The sequence below is a fragment of the Typha angustifolia genome, chromosome 11 (genome assembly GCF_048772165.1).
Source record: "Typha angustifolia cultivar Huaian chromosome 11, ASM4877216v1, whole genome shotgun sequence".
In the NCBI taxonomy this organism is placed as follows: domain Eukaryota; kingdom Viridiplantae; phylum Streptophyta; class Magnoliopsida; order Poales; family Typhaceae; genus Typha; species Typha angustifolia.
In genome coordinates, this window is record NC_133249.1 from 4,132,183 (window position 1) to 4,147,481 (window position 15,299).

Consider the following 15,299-nt stretch of genomic DNA (forward strand, 5'->3'; position numbering starts at 1 on the left):
GTTTCCCGTTTCCAGAGAGTGAGCGAGTGAGCGAGCGAGCCAAAGAAGAAGAAACAAAGAAACCCAATGAAGAGCAGCTCTCTCCGCCTCTTCCTCGCCTTCTCCTTCCTCTCTCTTCTCCTCCTCTTCCTCTCCTCCTCCAGATCCATCTTCTCCTTACAAAACCCTACCCCTAGCCTTAAATCCCACCCCCGCCTCAAGGTCTTTGTCGCCGACCTCCCCCGATCCCTCAACTACGGCCTCCTCGACCTCTTCTGGTCCCTCCCAGGCGCTGACTCCCGAATCGCCGCCGGAGACCCCGACGCCGCTCTCCGATCCTCCGCCTCTCTTCGTCACCGGCTTCCTGATCCCCCGCCTTACCCGGAGAACCCCCTCATCAAGCAGTACAGCACCGAGTACTGGCTTCTTGGGGATCTCGAGACGCCGCCCCGCTTGCGCCATGAGTCGTCGGTCGCCAAGAGGGTGTACGATTCAGACGACGCGGATGTGGTGTTCGTGCCGTTCTTCGCAGCGCTCAGCGCGGAGATGGAACTCGGGTGGGGGAAAAAGGGGCGCTTTTTAAAGAAGGAGGGGAATGGTGATTATAGGAGGCAGAGAGAGGTGGTGGATCGGATTTTGTCGTCGGAGGCATGGAAAAGATCCGGGGGACGGGATCATGTCTTCGTTTTGACTGGTAATTTGTGCTTCGATCCAAAGTAGCATTTTTGTTTACTTATTTGGCAATGTGCGTATTGTACTTCATATTAATTATGTTTTGAGATGTCTGTCTTCTTAATGGTATGTTTGTTTGATTCGGTAAAACTTTTGTAAGATCTTTCTGTGTGTCCCTAAAACTGTTGAAATAGTATGAGTCAGATCAAGTGCCTCGAGATTAGGATCTGATGGCAATATTGTCACTTGGCAAAAGTTTCTACCCAGAGTTTGTAGATCTCTCCTTTTTGCTGCTGATTCTTGCTGAATGGTTTAAAGTTACTAGTGTCGATTTTCTGTTATCTTATTGTGTAGGCAGTTTCAGAAACTGCTTCATATTTTAGCTTTGTTAAGAACCCAATATTTTTTTCTTTGTTATCTTTGATTTGCTTAATAGTGAAGACTGCAAGAGCTACACATAAGAATACTTTATTGATTGTTATATTTTGGATAATGGGACTTTGATTTCCTGAAATCTGAAGTCCTCTTCCATCCTGAAATAATTTCCATGCTAGTAGCTACAAAAATTGCTCAACAAGCACCATGAGTTTGAAGGGTATAGTTGTAATCATTTACTCGATGCTGAAATAAACTAGAGATGGCTGTTGATAGAAATTAATAGATCCAAGCAACTTTTGCTAATTATTCTTGAGCCAGTCTTGTTATTGTCTTGCTGGAATTGTTACTGTGTTTAGCTGCTTATGTTTTAGCCTCTGGATTGTCAGGTTGTGTTAAATCTTGAAGCATTCTTTGACAGACCCTGTTGCAATGTGGCATGTCAGAAGTGAGATAGCGCCAGCTATTCTTCTGGTGGTTGATTTTGGGGGGTGGTACAAGGTTGATTCTAAAGCAGCAAATGGTAACTCTTCACATATGATACAACACACTCAGGTGTCATTGCTCAAAGATGTGATAGTTCCTTACACCCATTTGCTCCCTAGACTACATCTCTCAGATGATCGAAATCGACGTAGCCTTCTCTATTTCAAAGGAGCTAAGCACAGGCATCGGGTGTGTTGATCTAAAATTATCTCACTCTTCTGATTTATGCAGTAAATATCTGGGTCATATAGGTTCATATTCAGACCATTTTAATGTGATCAAGAATGACTTAATACTCATAATTATTTAATCATAAGATAATACCAGCATGATGTGTTGGTATGACTTATTGCTCTTAATAAATCTGGATTCTAGAGTTTCACAAAAATGTTCTCCAATTGGTTTCCATTTTTTGGTTTCAGATGTGGTGTCTGTTATTACTTTTTATCTCTCACCTTTATCTGTTTCAGGGTGGTTTGGTTCGGGAGAAATTATGGGATCTTCTTGTGAATGAGCCTGATGTTGTTATAGAAGAAGGTTTTCCTAATGCGACTGGCCGTGAGCAGTCAATTGAAGGGATGCGATCCTCAGAATTTTGTCTTCACCCTGCAGGCGACACACCCACGTCATGTCGCCTTTTTGATGCAGTTCTTAGTCTTTGCATACCAGTTATCGTGAGCGATAACATTGAGCTTCCATTTGAAGGAATGGTTGACTACTCAGATTTCTCTGTTTTTGTGTCCGTCAGCAATGCGCTGCAGCCAAAGTGGCTCGTAAATTATTTGAGAAATATCTCCAAGGAACAGAAGAACAAGTTCCGCATGAATATGGCTCGTGTTCAACCAATCTTTGAGTTTGATAATGGCAATCCTGGTGGTTTGGGCCCTGTTTCTCCCGACGGTGCCGTGAACCACATATGGAGAAAGATATATCAAAAGCTGCCTATGATCAGAGAAGCTTTGGTGCGGGAAAAGCGAAAACCAGAGGGTGTGTTGATTCCACTACGGTGTCACTGTTCCTGATCAACTTTGTGACCTTCTTGTATTTGAACAGTTACTTCCACTCAAACCCATTTCTTCTTGTAACAGAAACCATTACTTTACAAGGCTTTCTGATCGATTTCTTTAGTTCTCTACTCTGGTCTGAACAAAACTTCTCAGTCTTCTATTGTGGCCTCACTTTGGATAGACTAGATGGTGGAAGTCATTTGGTGGTTGAGTCTTCTTATATCTTGATATGTATATACTTTTGCTGATGCTGATAAATCACAGCTTCACATCCAAAAAGATTAAAGAGGATATTTTTTTTAAATTTTTTGAATCATGAGGGCACTGCATTTTCATTCTAATTAGATGACATTGGTACAGATGCATGCCCTCTCATTTGATGATACAAGGATTGAACAGCAAATATAAGAGAGAAGAGATGCACTAGTAATCCAACAATCAGAAAGAGATAATACATTATAAGTTCAGACTCATCTTGACAAGGCTCGATTTAATTTATATATATATAATTTTATATACTATGTATAATTTGGAACTATTGAATTAAGCCTCATTCATTTCAAGTTTAAATCCCAGCCCAGTCTTAATTAATTAATCAATCAACTGGCTTACAACCAATTCGGATTCGGGTGGGATCTTTTGCGGACCCGTTAACTTACCGTTTGGCTTCGAGACCTACAGCAACGAGGGTATTAAAAAAACCCTAACCCTAACACATTCCCCGTTATATATTCCTCTTAAACCAGTCGGCCGCCGGCGCTTCCTCTATCTTTCGGTTGCTTAGGTTTCTTTCAACCCTCCGCCTCTCTTGCAACCCCTCTCTCATGACGACGGTACCCGCGACGAAATCCGTGCAATGCTTCGGAAGAAAGAAGACGGCGGTTGCCGTCACGTACTGCAAGGCCGGCCGCGGGTTAATCAAGGTTAACGGTAGCCCGATCGAGCTTGTAAAACCTGAGATCCTTTGCTACAAGGCGTTGGAGCCCGTCCTCCTCCTCGGCCGCAGCCGCTTCGCCGAAGTAGACATGCGGATCCGCGTCCGCGGCGGCGGGAAGACCTCGCAGATCTATGCCATCCGCCAAAGCATTGCCAAGGCCCTCGTGGCCTACTACCAGAAGTACGTGGATGAACAGTCCAAGAAGGAGATCAAGGATATACTTGTCCGCTATGATCGCACGCTGCTTGTCGCCGATCCGCGCCGCTGTGAGCCCAAGAAGTTTGGTGGTCGCGGCGCTCGCGCGAGGTTCCAGAAGTCGTATCGTTAGGCTCCAGATTGCTCTCGGAGAGGAAAGTTTGGTTCTTGCTGGAATTTTCTACTATATTTTGTTTGAGATGGATCATTAAATCTATGTTTTGGGGGGTTAAGTAGGATTTTTGGTTTAGCTAAAGATATGTGTTTGCTTGGGTTGACCTGGTTATGTGGTAAATCCAACTAATTATGCTTATATCAAGTATTACTGATGTTCTATGCCAACTTTCATTTAAGTTAATCGTTTTGCTAAGGGTTGCTGCTGTGATGCTTGATCTGCTTTGCATTGCCTGTTGCATTTGGAGATGGATGGTGATGGATTTAATTAGTAATAAATGCTTAACTGAATCATGCTATTTGGTGCTTTGATTTATGTAGTCTATGTCCTAGTTCTTCTTTGATGTGATATTGTGATACAACATTGCTATTAAATTCTTGAAAGGTTGGAACTTTAGAGGACTGCATTTTCTAATTTGTATCGGATAATCATTGTTGGCTGCTATTTGTTGCTGTCATTTTTTTGTATGAACTACGGAGTATTGACTATCATCTTTGTTGATGCTTTTAATTTTCTTTTCTGGAAGTTCTAAATGTCAGATAAGACCATCTCATGATGCTTTATGACAATTATGTTTTTAATAGTTTCTATTGTGTACTTACATTTGGTAAAATTTCTTCATCCTTTAGAGCTATGTGAATTATCCAAGGATTTGTTACAGGGTTTCAAAGCCATTTACTTGTTTGTCGAGGATTATTATGCATACCTGCATTTCTAACTTTGATTTGCTTGTGATTCTTAAATTGTAAGTATATGAATTCGTTGCGGAATCTGCATATGAGATAGATTGTGTTCCATTTGGGATACCTTCTCACTGAATTAGTTTAAGTTTATAGTGTTTGTCAGGTAAAGCAAACTAGCATTTTCATGTTTTGCATTTTAAAACTTCTCTTCTGGACAAATGGATATCTAGATTGACAATACTACGCATTCAAGTCAGAGAAGCTTGTATCTTTGGCTACGACTGAATCCGTGGCATTCAATAGATTGATCCAAAGTATTTCAACTATCCTTTTTAATTGCTATGATGAATGCAAGTTTGATAATTAGTGTGTTTTGGATAAATCAAATGGAACATATTCAAAATTTGACTGAGAACAAAATAGAGATGAGTAGTAGGAACAAAGTTTATGGTTGCTTTATGAGTGTTGCTTTGATCTCAAAATGTTAGTCTTTTTGGCAGCTCTAAGGAATACATCATGCATGGAGAAAAATCAGAAGAGCCTATATGAGGAGGAATATAGATCTTGAATGTTGTTATGGGTTTATTGTTTAAGGATGAAAATATGCTAGAAGTACATTGGTGTTGTGCAGTACTGGCACCACCATTTAAGGTTGCAAATTTGTAAAGTGCTACTTGGTGCTTAACACAAATGAAATCCTTGTCAATGGTGTAATAAGTTCAAGAATTGTGAGAGAGATCAGCCAGGGTTAAGGATGCTTTTGTGTCAATTTTTAGGTAGCATTGCCCTTTGTGAAGGATAATAGTAATAATAGTGTTCTTTAAGGGTCTTTCCTTTGTTTTAGATAGTATTTCCTTTGAAGAATAATAATAGCTTCTCATGATTTCATCTCTGCCTAACTCTACTAGATGGTCATTTATTTGACAATTTATGAGGTGATGCTGGTGTGTTGCCCTCTATACTTTAAAGTTTCTTAGTTATTTTTCTTCCAACTAGAGCATTTCTTTTGCATTTTCCATTTCCTACACGAAGGTTAACGGTGAAAGCCTGTAAATTTTGGTTGGGATTAATCTTATTGCTTGCAATCAAAATGTGATCTTACTTACTCACAGTTGGATGATGAGGTAAATCGATATTATGTTTTGGATTTATTCTACTTCCAGGACAGGGTTATTTACTCGGTGGTTTTCATCTCTTTCTGGCGTTTGTGAATTAATTATTAGCCTCTCATTCCTCTCATTTTATGTGTGTTTTTGCATGATTATATTATTCCAGATAGTTTGGAAAATTATATATCCCACTAAAATACTCGTAAAGAAATACTAGTACTTATTTCGCAATAAGATCCAACCAGGTGGACTTTTCTTAAGATATGCTACCAATATTACAAGAGAATTTAGTGAGAAATAGAGAGAGAGAGAGAGAGAGAGAGAGAGAGAGAGAGAGGGACAAGGAAGTAACAATCCAAATCAAAGATCTTATCACCGAAATCAAAACTCACCAAACTTTGACGTCTCAAAATCATTTAATATTTAAAAGAATTTTGTATCTTTTCATAGAAAAATATTAAATTTATCATCAGTATTTTATTCAATTTGTAAAAAAAATACTGAAACTTAAACATAAATATTAAGGATACATGTAGAGAGCAATAAGATTATTTATCTATCGAGTCAGAAATAGAGAAATTAGAGTTAATGTTCTACACACTAGTGCACATTCCCATATAAAATACCAACAAAATTATCCCTCTATATCCTCCCATAACATGGGAGATCTTTGGTTGATGCATAGGTTTCAAACTAGATAAATAAGTTTAAGAATGTATTAGTAATAAAACGGGTGTAACTTAACATTATGGACATTTTAAAATAAAGAGGGTAGTGTTTGAATACTATTAATAAATAATGATGAGTTAATATGCAAACAGTAGAAGGTTATACATACGCCAACCAAATAAGACTTCAAAGTTGATGAGTTTGAGAGGCGGATATTATTTGAGTAAATAAGTCTACCAGTTTGCCTAAAATCCCATTTCTTCCGCCGCTTCTCCATCGTCCAATTTCTTAGTAGCTTCGACTGAGACCACCCTTTCCCTTCCCTCCCCTCCCCTCCCCTCTACCGACCTCTTTTATATTATTATACTCATTTTTAATCCTTTACCTTCTCATTCTTCGTCTCGTCCTAGCCGCCCGATCTCTCCCCGTACCCTCTTTTGGATCATAATCCCTCCCTCCATCAACCGCCATGGCCTTTTATCCCGCCGCCGAGAGGCGTACCCGAAACGACTTGCCCGACCGCACTGCCACGTGGCCGTAAATTCTCCGTATAGTCCAATCTCGCGACGAAATCATTGAGCCATATCTCTTGCTTTGTCGGCAAGCGCTATGGCTTCCCATTCTAGTTGGATAAGCTCATCAACAGTACCTCTAAGACTTCCTTTTTGTTTATATATATATATAGAGGGAGAGGGAGAAAGAGAGTGTTATCGCGAAATGCAATGTGCTAACAAGAGAGAGAGATAGAGAGAGGGGGGTATTTGATGTCGCAGTGTGGGGAAAAATCGAGCCGAAATGGGAAGGAGAAGCCGTACCGTGGAATCAGGATGCGGAAGTGGGGGAAGTGGGTGGCGGAGATACGGGAGCCGAACAAGCGGAGTAGGATATGGTTAGGATCCTACTCCACCCCGGTGGCGGCCGCCAAGGCCTACGACACCGCCGTCTTCTACCTCCGGGGCCGCTCCGCTAGGCTAAACTTCCCCGACGACGTCCTCCTCGACGACCACGACGATGACGGCGACCGTAGGCCGGATGTCGGATTGTCGGCGGCTACGATACGGAAGAAGGCGGCGGAGGTCGGCGCGAGGGTGGACGCGGCGCAGCAGAAGGGAAGGGCCCGCTGCTACTCGTCGCAAGTCTATAACAGTCCTGACCTCAACAAAGAGCCGAGTGATGAGGGATTGGAAAAGGATGAAGATTGAGTTTGTATGCCCTTGTGTCTTATATCTATCTATATATCTATATATCTATATATATCTATCTGTCCTTGTTCATTAGGTTTTAGTAGAGATGTGAAGGTTTTATTCAATTTTTTGTTTCTTTTAATTAATTTTTTATTTTTATTTTTGGGGTCTTAGTTTAGATTCTAATTTTTGTTTTGCTGTTGTTGGGTGAGAGAGGCAATGGAAGTTTAAGGTGTCAACGATTAACAATAATTGGATCCTTACTCTATATTCAAAAAAGAATATATGAAGTTGTGGAATCTAAGTAAAAGTGATCCGATGATCCACTAAAATCCTACTCTTTTACCTTAAACTTGGGAGGTATTGTTGAATAGCTCGACTAAATTATTATCTCTCTCAGCTCGAAATGGTTCAAATATAGTACGATGTTTATCTGATCGACTAAAATTCCACGTATTTTTTAGGATAAAGTCTGAAAGGAGCTGGAGATGTAGATAGTTTAAACGTTTGGATGTAAACTATAAATTCATGAGAACACAAGAAGGGGTACTTAATTTTCTTTATTAATCTATTCACAGATCATCATCATTACCGGAATAATAAGTATCAGTTGCATTCTTTCTCACAAGCAGCAACTTATGGTTTACATTCATCTATTCACAATCTATACGTTTTCACTCTCCCTAAAAGAAGACAAGAAAACATCAACTGCATTTTCTAAATGCAAGTTAACAGTACACAAGCTTCATGATTTACATGTAGAATTCGGATTTGCGACTAACACAAGTATGAATATTGTATGTACAGCAAATAATAACAAGAAGACTAGCTGCTGTGTACTTCGGCAACATAATTAGGTTACATCTACAGCCACTGAAGGTCCATAAAAACGAAGCTTAAGAATGACTCGGTTTTGAACGGCGTTCCGCAATAACAAACCAAATCTAATGGGAAGTCGTGTCATTGTGCTAGCCAATGCTTTCATCCTCCCTATTGATATTCGTGGTTTATCTGTCACCTTTAATCCTGAAGTTATGAGGCAACAGTTGATATAAGCATATGACATGAAGAAAATTAATTTACTGTTGTCCAGCGATACAAGTTTACCTGAAGGTATATATTGATCTGTATGCCGTGCCATAGTCTAGATTCAGAGATGTACATCTTGCCATAGAATCGGATGACTGCCCTTCAGATCAACAAAGATGCCTGAGGTCACTTGCAGAATCACATAAGGAAGTCAAAATACAGATAGAATTTAGAGATTTGATGTCCATAAATTGAATTCACTCATTTCCCGTGTGAGGGACCTCAAATGTTTGATCAAATGCAAAGAGCGCCCAAATCTGGTAGAGGCCCAGAAACACGAACTGGTACTTCTTCTATGGTTTCTCTTTTCCGAGTTGGTTTCTTTGTTTTCCTGCCTTTACTGGAAGTACCTTTGCTTTTACTGAAAACATTCAAAAAAAACTAATAGAAGTTAAAAAAGCATGTCACATTCCCTTCCTTTACTGGCAACAGTTTTCATTTTACCAGTAAAACAGTCAGACAAATTAATAGAGAAGTTTAAAGCATGTCCTCTGATTGTATGCATTCAAATTATTGTCAAATCATCTTAAAAGTTAAAACTACTAATAGTATCCAACTTTTATTCTTAAAAAGAACAAAGCTGGTGAGTATAAATACGAGGGTTTAGTCTGAAAAGCTCTTGCATTCATTTAATAGCTTACAGAGTACGCATACCTGTGTCAAAGATGTCAGAAGATTAACATATTGACCACTCATTATTGTAATTATCATCTTTCAAGATCTCTCTTCAAAGGCTTACCAAGCTGGTCTTACCATCTACATAAATAAACATCAGGATTTATAATCTTCCTTTGGTCCCAAGAATTTTGAAGTAAATCAACTGAGACAAAAATAATCCTTCTCTTTGTACCTTAGGCATTTTAATTTTTTTAATCACATATATCCTACATGTAACTCAGTGAGCCAAGTCATGGCCAGAAGTGAACTTTTACTGTATAAGCCGATGGTTTGCTACATTAGGCTTTATATTTAGGAGAATGTATCGGAACATCTTAGTAAATGTAACGGTCCTGACCTTCACCATGTTATGAGCCCCAACCTAGATTTTTGGTCTCCTCCAGTAGATTCATACCATTGCCTACAAATTGTAGGGACTAGAGGCTTGGTTGTTGTTGCTGTTAAAGAGATTCATACTAGTGAACTGAAATATTTTCTGGTTTTTATCCAAAGATACAAGAGTTTTATACTAGTGGCATATATTATATACAGTAATCTAAGAGAGCCACAAATGTCAATTGGTATATTCATGATGTTTATGAGCTTCATGCCAAGACAAAGGGGTGCAGTGGACTAATGAGAGCCCCAGATGCTTCTCTGTAAAAAATTACTTGATAAAACAAAGTTGTATGCACTTCCCAAGCTAAGAATATTATCTTACAACATTGAAATAGCAAAGTGTCATTCTAAGCTAAAATTAAGTTAATAGAGAACAAGGGCAGCATATACCTTAGAGGTGCAGCAGAGGATTTAACTGTTGCTGAAGCACAACAAGCCTTGCACTTCTTTTTTGATCCACAATAGCACTCTCTATTTCTTGGTATTTTCTTCAATAAAAAAAAGACAAATTAAAATACTGAATAGAATCCCAAGTCATCTACATATAAGAGAACTTGTGGATTATGCATGGTAAGTACCTTAGCCTCATGTGCACTGTCACATCCCTGAATTGCTTGAATGTTGCTGGATACAATCTCTTCACAATATGTTTCCTCTATCCCTGTCTCAGTTTGTGCACAGTTCTCATTTTGGCTGTCTCCTAGAAAATCTAAATTGTTAAGCATGGAGCAGCTATGCAGACAATATGCATTGAAGTGTGCTGAACATAACGAGTATGAGACTAATACTTCTTGAATGATAATCAGAATAACTAAATAGACTGAGAACAAAATAATTGCTTATTTTACTTAAATAAGAAGAAATGAATTTATTGAACTTAAAAAAGGAGCTGCTATATGCAAGAAAGATCTTGTCCAATATATCAAATACTCTTAAAAGCAGCAAAATAAGCAAAGGTTTACCATGACAAGAAATGTCCTCAAGAGAACCATCCTCAATGTGCGTCACATCTGATGCTTGCTGGTCAGCTATTATAAACTCAATTGCAATATCAACATCACCACCTACGTCTCGTAAAACCTGGCAGTGTGATTAATAATACCAGATATATTATGTCTAAGAAAATAACAGCTTACTAAAATGATTACTCCTTTCCTTGTGAATTCAAGTTCCTTTGAGAAACATACACATAATTCTCACCTGCTCAATTTTATCAACATCGTTACATCCTGTACCACTCATGACCAATTTTACTGAGCCAATATCAGAAGAATATTTGTGGGCTGATCTCTTAGTTTCATTAGCTGCTTCTTTAGGTTTATGGCTCACTGTAGAAATATTTGCGTCCTCCTAAATAAAGTGACACTTACATCAGACATAGATATCTCATGCCTAGATTATTTCATATGAATATGTTGTTTAGCACAAGTTCATAGACAAGATCAAATTTAATTATTTAAACATTCACTGGGAAAACCTTGATGGCAATTGGCATAGCAGGTCCTTCACAAGGATCGTCCTCCAACCGAACACTATTATAGTGCTCACCGTCATGATAACATCTGCATTGATCAATATTATGTTGATTCAAAATTTTGATTGCAAAATATAAGAATCACAGAGTGCAGATAATATAGAACTTCAATAACTAGCAGAATCTCACATCAGATGTTATTACAAGAAAGAATCTCATCCAGAGAGCACTGTCCTGTGACGAGGCACGATATTGTGACTCTGCAGTAGTTGAATTTATAACTACTACAAAGTACAAACAACATCTTGAGAATGTACATAATGACCAAAAACAATACAAAGTTATAAATTTACGGTCTAATTAGAAGCCTTGTATGTTAAACCTTTTCTATGGTAAAGAAGATTAAAGGAATGATTATATTTAGCAGCAAAGAAATAATCCATCAATCATACCTTGAACTTATACATGGAAAGAAAAAGAAAATAATCCTCGGAAGTTCTCAAAGAAAAGTGAACTCTATTCCTACTTAATTTTCTTTCTGCAAACAAAAACTGATGATATGCTTTCTTCTCCTTATCTTCTATGTTGCATATTCTCGATTGGATGAAAATTTTCTGTAGTTTTCATTAGAACTGAAGATTTCCTTTAAAGATGATTGAAACTAGAGAAAGACGGGGATGGCTAATTTATTCTCTTCATCCATCTAGATGCTTCTGATGTACAAATGTTGGACATAACCATTTCTCCCAATATTTCTCTTTTAGATAGTAAACTTATTAAATTATCAATGAATTTTTGGAGCTCATTATTTTCTAACTATAGTTTAGTATGCAACAAATACTTTAGATCTTATATTCCGGAATAAACTATTAATAATTATTTCATACTTGTGGATGTTGGCTGCCATATATGTTGATTGAACTATCTTTTATTTAGCTTCTAATAACATATGAAAATGAAACAAGAACTTGAGCTCAAACTAATGTTGTCAAGTTACAAAGTAAAGAAAAAGAAATGCAGTTTTAATGACTTCAAAATAGAATATTTGCATACAAATGAAAACCATATTTTAAGTCACACCAACAAATAGTTAGACTTGAGTTGGATAAGTCTAGAAAGCTTACAAATGAATCCTATTAGCTTCACGACCATTGAAATTGTTTATGTACCAACGGGGAGAATTAAGCTGCATACCGAATATTAGCAACAATATAATCAATCAAAGAAGCATCCCACAATAAGTGCTTAACTAAATATCATCCCATGATATTAGCAACGGCACAAGTACACAATCAATTAGAGAAATATCACATGAACTCGTAAAAACAGCAGCATAGTAAAATCTGGTGTACAGTTGTGTCTTTCTCACATGATCACAAGATTGAAGACATTGGGTTAAGTGAGGCAGCTTAGCAACTACGGTGCAACTATAGTTGGTAAATTTTGTTAAGGTAAAAAAGTAAAAACGAATGCTCACAGAATATATATATATATATATGAGCATCCTGAGATAGCTATCTGCTACATTACATCCCAAAATCAGCAGAAAGTGGACCCTGCTAAGCTAGTATACTGCCTTGACAAGACAATCCTGACTATTTGCTAAAGAATAAAAAGGTTCCGTAGTATTAATGATGTGTGTGGCCAAATAATTAGTCCACTGGATACACTTGCATTGTGAATACAAAATAGGAACTTTCAAGAAATATTGAACTTGTACATAATGAATTGAAGAGTAATAAAATAGCCTCAACATGATAGAAGAGAGAATAGTAACCCAAGAACTGGTACTATCTGGTATCTGATATAATAAAATATTATCATTGTATGTGCTGCTAAAGTGGATTGCTTGACCACATCAGGGAGTTCTATTAAGATCTGATAAGAGTACTGTTGTTGAGTAATATAGCAGAAAGAATATCTAGAGAAGATCTAATCAGGGTTCTCATAATGTCCGTGGAACTTATCCATTATCAAGTAGAAATGGCAAAGAAACATGATGTTACAGTTTATTCACCTTGTAGTTCTGTATATAGAGCACTGAATGAATACTTATTAATTACATTCAAAAGTAGAGAAAACCACAAGTAGATGGACATCTTTCTCACTAGATTGGAGATAGATCATATATAAAGATAGCAAAATCTAATTTCTATAAGCCCGAAGTTAAAAATATATGAACTTGCCCGATGAATACAAATATTTCTTCTTGTAACGAGAGAAGCTGCTTGCAATTCCATATGGCCTGCCCATGTACCGTCCTTTTCCATGGACTGACAATATTCATCAAATGGAACATCATCCTCAATAAATGGCTCAAAATCCTCGCGATGCTTCTATATGGAGCAAATGAAATAGGATTAGCTTGATCATTCCAAGAGACAACAAAATGACATCCTAATGTTGCGCAATTTAAGCACATAAGATTTCTCAAATATGTTTAATAGTGACTTGGATATCCAACAAAATTTAGCAAAGAAAAAGAAAAGTAAAAAGAATGTTAAAGGTCTAACAGATGAATGATTCTTTCAAGAGATTGAACAAATAATTTCAATTATTAAGCATGATTACTGGATAAAAAGAAAAGGACAACATAAGCATGGAAACGATGGTTAGAAAAAAAATATTGCAGGCTAGCTGTCTAAAAGTTGTTGATTAAAATGAAGTGGGCAATCAATACCACAATATATTGTACTATCATACTGCGATACTTGTTATGTTCTTCTTCATTGCCCTCTAGCTGATCAGCTAAAGCCCTGCAAACCACCATGAGTACTCACATAATTCAAATAAATTTAAATCCAAGGCATATTATTTAATGTATTCTGGTACATATTATATTCTCTTTGTATATAATTGACAAGATCAAGAGTGCAAGACTAGATAATGGACAAAGGCAACAATAAGGAAAAGAAACAGGTTTATCTGCAAACCTAAAGAAACAATTTCCATCTGCTGTCACTTGAATTATCTTTAAGCCCAAGGCATCTAGTTGAGCACGAAATTCTGCTATATCACCAACCTTTTTGTTCTTCTTTGCCTGTGTATTGCATCAACATGCACTTCCTTTAAGCCTAGTACAGTTATATATAAAAAAATGCAACAAAACTGAGCTGCAAAATCGAGCTCTATATATCCCAACTCTTAACTGGGATAATCATAGAAAATGTCTTTTTATCATTCTTGCATATTTAATTTTTAATATCATCTCATATATGTATTGATACTTGCTATTTCCTCCAAAATCTTAATTAGAATAATATTTTCCACACAAAAAACATAGTAGGGAAGTAGATGTAGTTCATTACCGTGTCCCTATTCTAGTACTCCACAGTGTATCCTCTATAATAATAAAGCTACTTCAAAACAAATAAGCTATTCTCAAACTGCACAGTGTATACTCTTATCATAAATAATATAGCTAACACAAGAATCTCGTTTCAGTCTTAAAGATCAAACCTACAAGTTAGTCCCTTTGTAGTCTGACATGAGAATCTACAGAAAACCAAGGGGATATCTCTTGGAGTAATTCTAAATTCTTGCTTCTCGCATCAAGAGCTGTCGATTTCGAAGGAGAGCAGCTCGGATTTGTAATGCCACGGAAGTAATCGAGAACCATTCAAGTAAGCTCTCGTAAGTAGAAAAGGGGGAAGACTTACGCCATGGCGATGAGGTTTCTGCGACTTGGGCTTCTTGCTCTTGGCCTGAACCATCTCCGATCGAAAGGGGAGGTCGATGGCGAAGGAGAAAGAGAGGGAGTCGGCGTTTGATGGTGGAGGGCGACGAGTCGGATCGGATCCATATAGGATCCCAACTCGGATGGATCCGATAGAATAATTCGGGAATGTATCAAAAATACCCTGCATTTATTTATTTATTATTATTCACACCACTATATGGATATTTATTATACTTAGTTACTATATAGATGAGTTAAAAAGAATGCAAATGACTTTAATACTCTTGACTAAGTTTTTTTAAAGATAAACTATACGAGGGGAACCAGACTTTATTAAGGACAAACGAGAGATATTTTGAATTTTAAATATAATAGAATATTCTTTATCCTATTATATATTGTCAGGTAAAAGTTAACTAAGGTGTTTTGGAGGCATTAATTAGAGGAATTAAAAGTAAAAATATAGTAGAGTGTGAATGATAATAGAAGTATAACATATGATGTTTTTGATAGATTGTAATATTTATTTT

At 37.3% G+C, this 15,299-nt stretch overlaps 4 protein-coding genes across 6 annotated transcripts; 3 read left to right on the forward strand and 1 right to left on the reverse strand.

Moving 5' to 3' along the window:
- The first annotated feature begins 28 nt into the window (after positions 1-28).
- LOC140771470 (probable arabinosyltransferase ARAD1) lies at positions 29-2,645 on the forward strand. The gene is made up of 3 exons (XM_073113045.1): positions 29-673; positions 1,448-1,701; positions 1,983-2,645. The coding sequence occupies exons 1-3, from the start codon at positions 67-69 to the stop codon at positions 2,532-2,534; spliced, it is 1,413 nt and encodes a 470-aa protein (XP_072969146.1). The 5' UTR covers positions 29-66; the 3' UTR covers positions 2,535-2,645.
- Positions 2,646-3,250: 605 nt separating this feature from the next.
- On the forward strand, positions 3,251-3,987 carry LOC140770345 (small ribosomal subunit protein uS9-like). Its single transcript, XM_073111499.1, has one exon. The coding sequence runs from the start codon at positions 3,344-3,346 to the stop codon at positions 3,782-3,784; it is 441 nt and encodes a 146-aa protein (XP_072967600.1). The 5' UTR covers positions 3,251-3,343; the 3' UTR covers positions 3,785-3,987.
- A 2,700-nt stretch (positions 3,988-6,687) lies between these two features.
- On the forward strand, positions 6,688-7,617 carry LOC140770795 (ethylene-responsive transcription factor RAP2-9-like). Its single transcript, XM_073112070.1, has one exon. It carries the CDS (start codon positions 7,052-7,054, stop codon positions 7,487-7,489), a length of 438 nt encoding a protein of 145 aa, XP_072968171.1. The 5' UTR covers positions 6,688-7,051; the 3' UTR covers positions 7,490-7,617.
- Positions 7,618-8,009: 392 nt separating this feature from the next.
- On the reverse strand, positions 8,010-14,882 carry LOC140770793 (OVARIAN TUMOR DOMAIN-containing deubiquitinating enzyme 7). Of its 3 annotated transcripts, XM_073112069.1 has the most exons (13): positions 14,750-14,882; positions 14,024-14,130; positions 13,771-13,846; positions 13,277-13,426; positions 12,215-12,276; positions 11,094-11,178; positions 10,817-10,966; positions 10,579-10,696; positions 10,195-10,316; positions 10,007-10,104; positions 9,215-9,316; positions 8,579-8,921; positions 8,010-8,497 (listed from the first exon to the last, which is right to left on the reverse strand). In XM_073112069.1, the coding sequence occupies exons 1-11, from the start codon at positions 14,801-14,803 to the stop codon at positions 9,310-9,312; spliced, it is 1,029 nt and encodes a 342-aa protein (XP_072968170.1). In that variant the 5' UTR covers positions 14,804-14,882; the 3' UTR covers positions 8,010-8,497; positions 8,579-8,921; positions 9,215-9,309. The 3 variants fall into 3 exon arrangements, with proteins under 3 accessions (XP_072968170.1, XP_072968169.1, XP_072968168.1); XM_073112068.1 differs by lacking the exon at positions 9,215-9,316 and having other exon boundaries at positions 8,020-8,497; positions 13,277-13,423; XM_073112067.1 differs by lacking the exon at positions 9,215-9,316 and having other exon boundaries at positions 8,022-8,497.
- Positions 14,883-15,299: the final 417 nt, after the last annotated feature.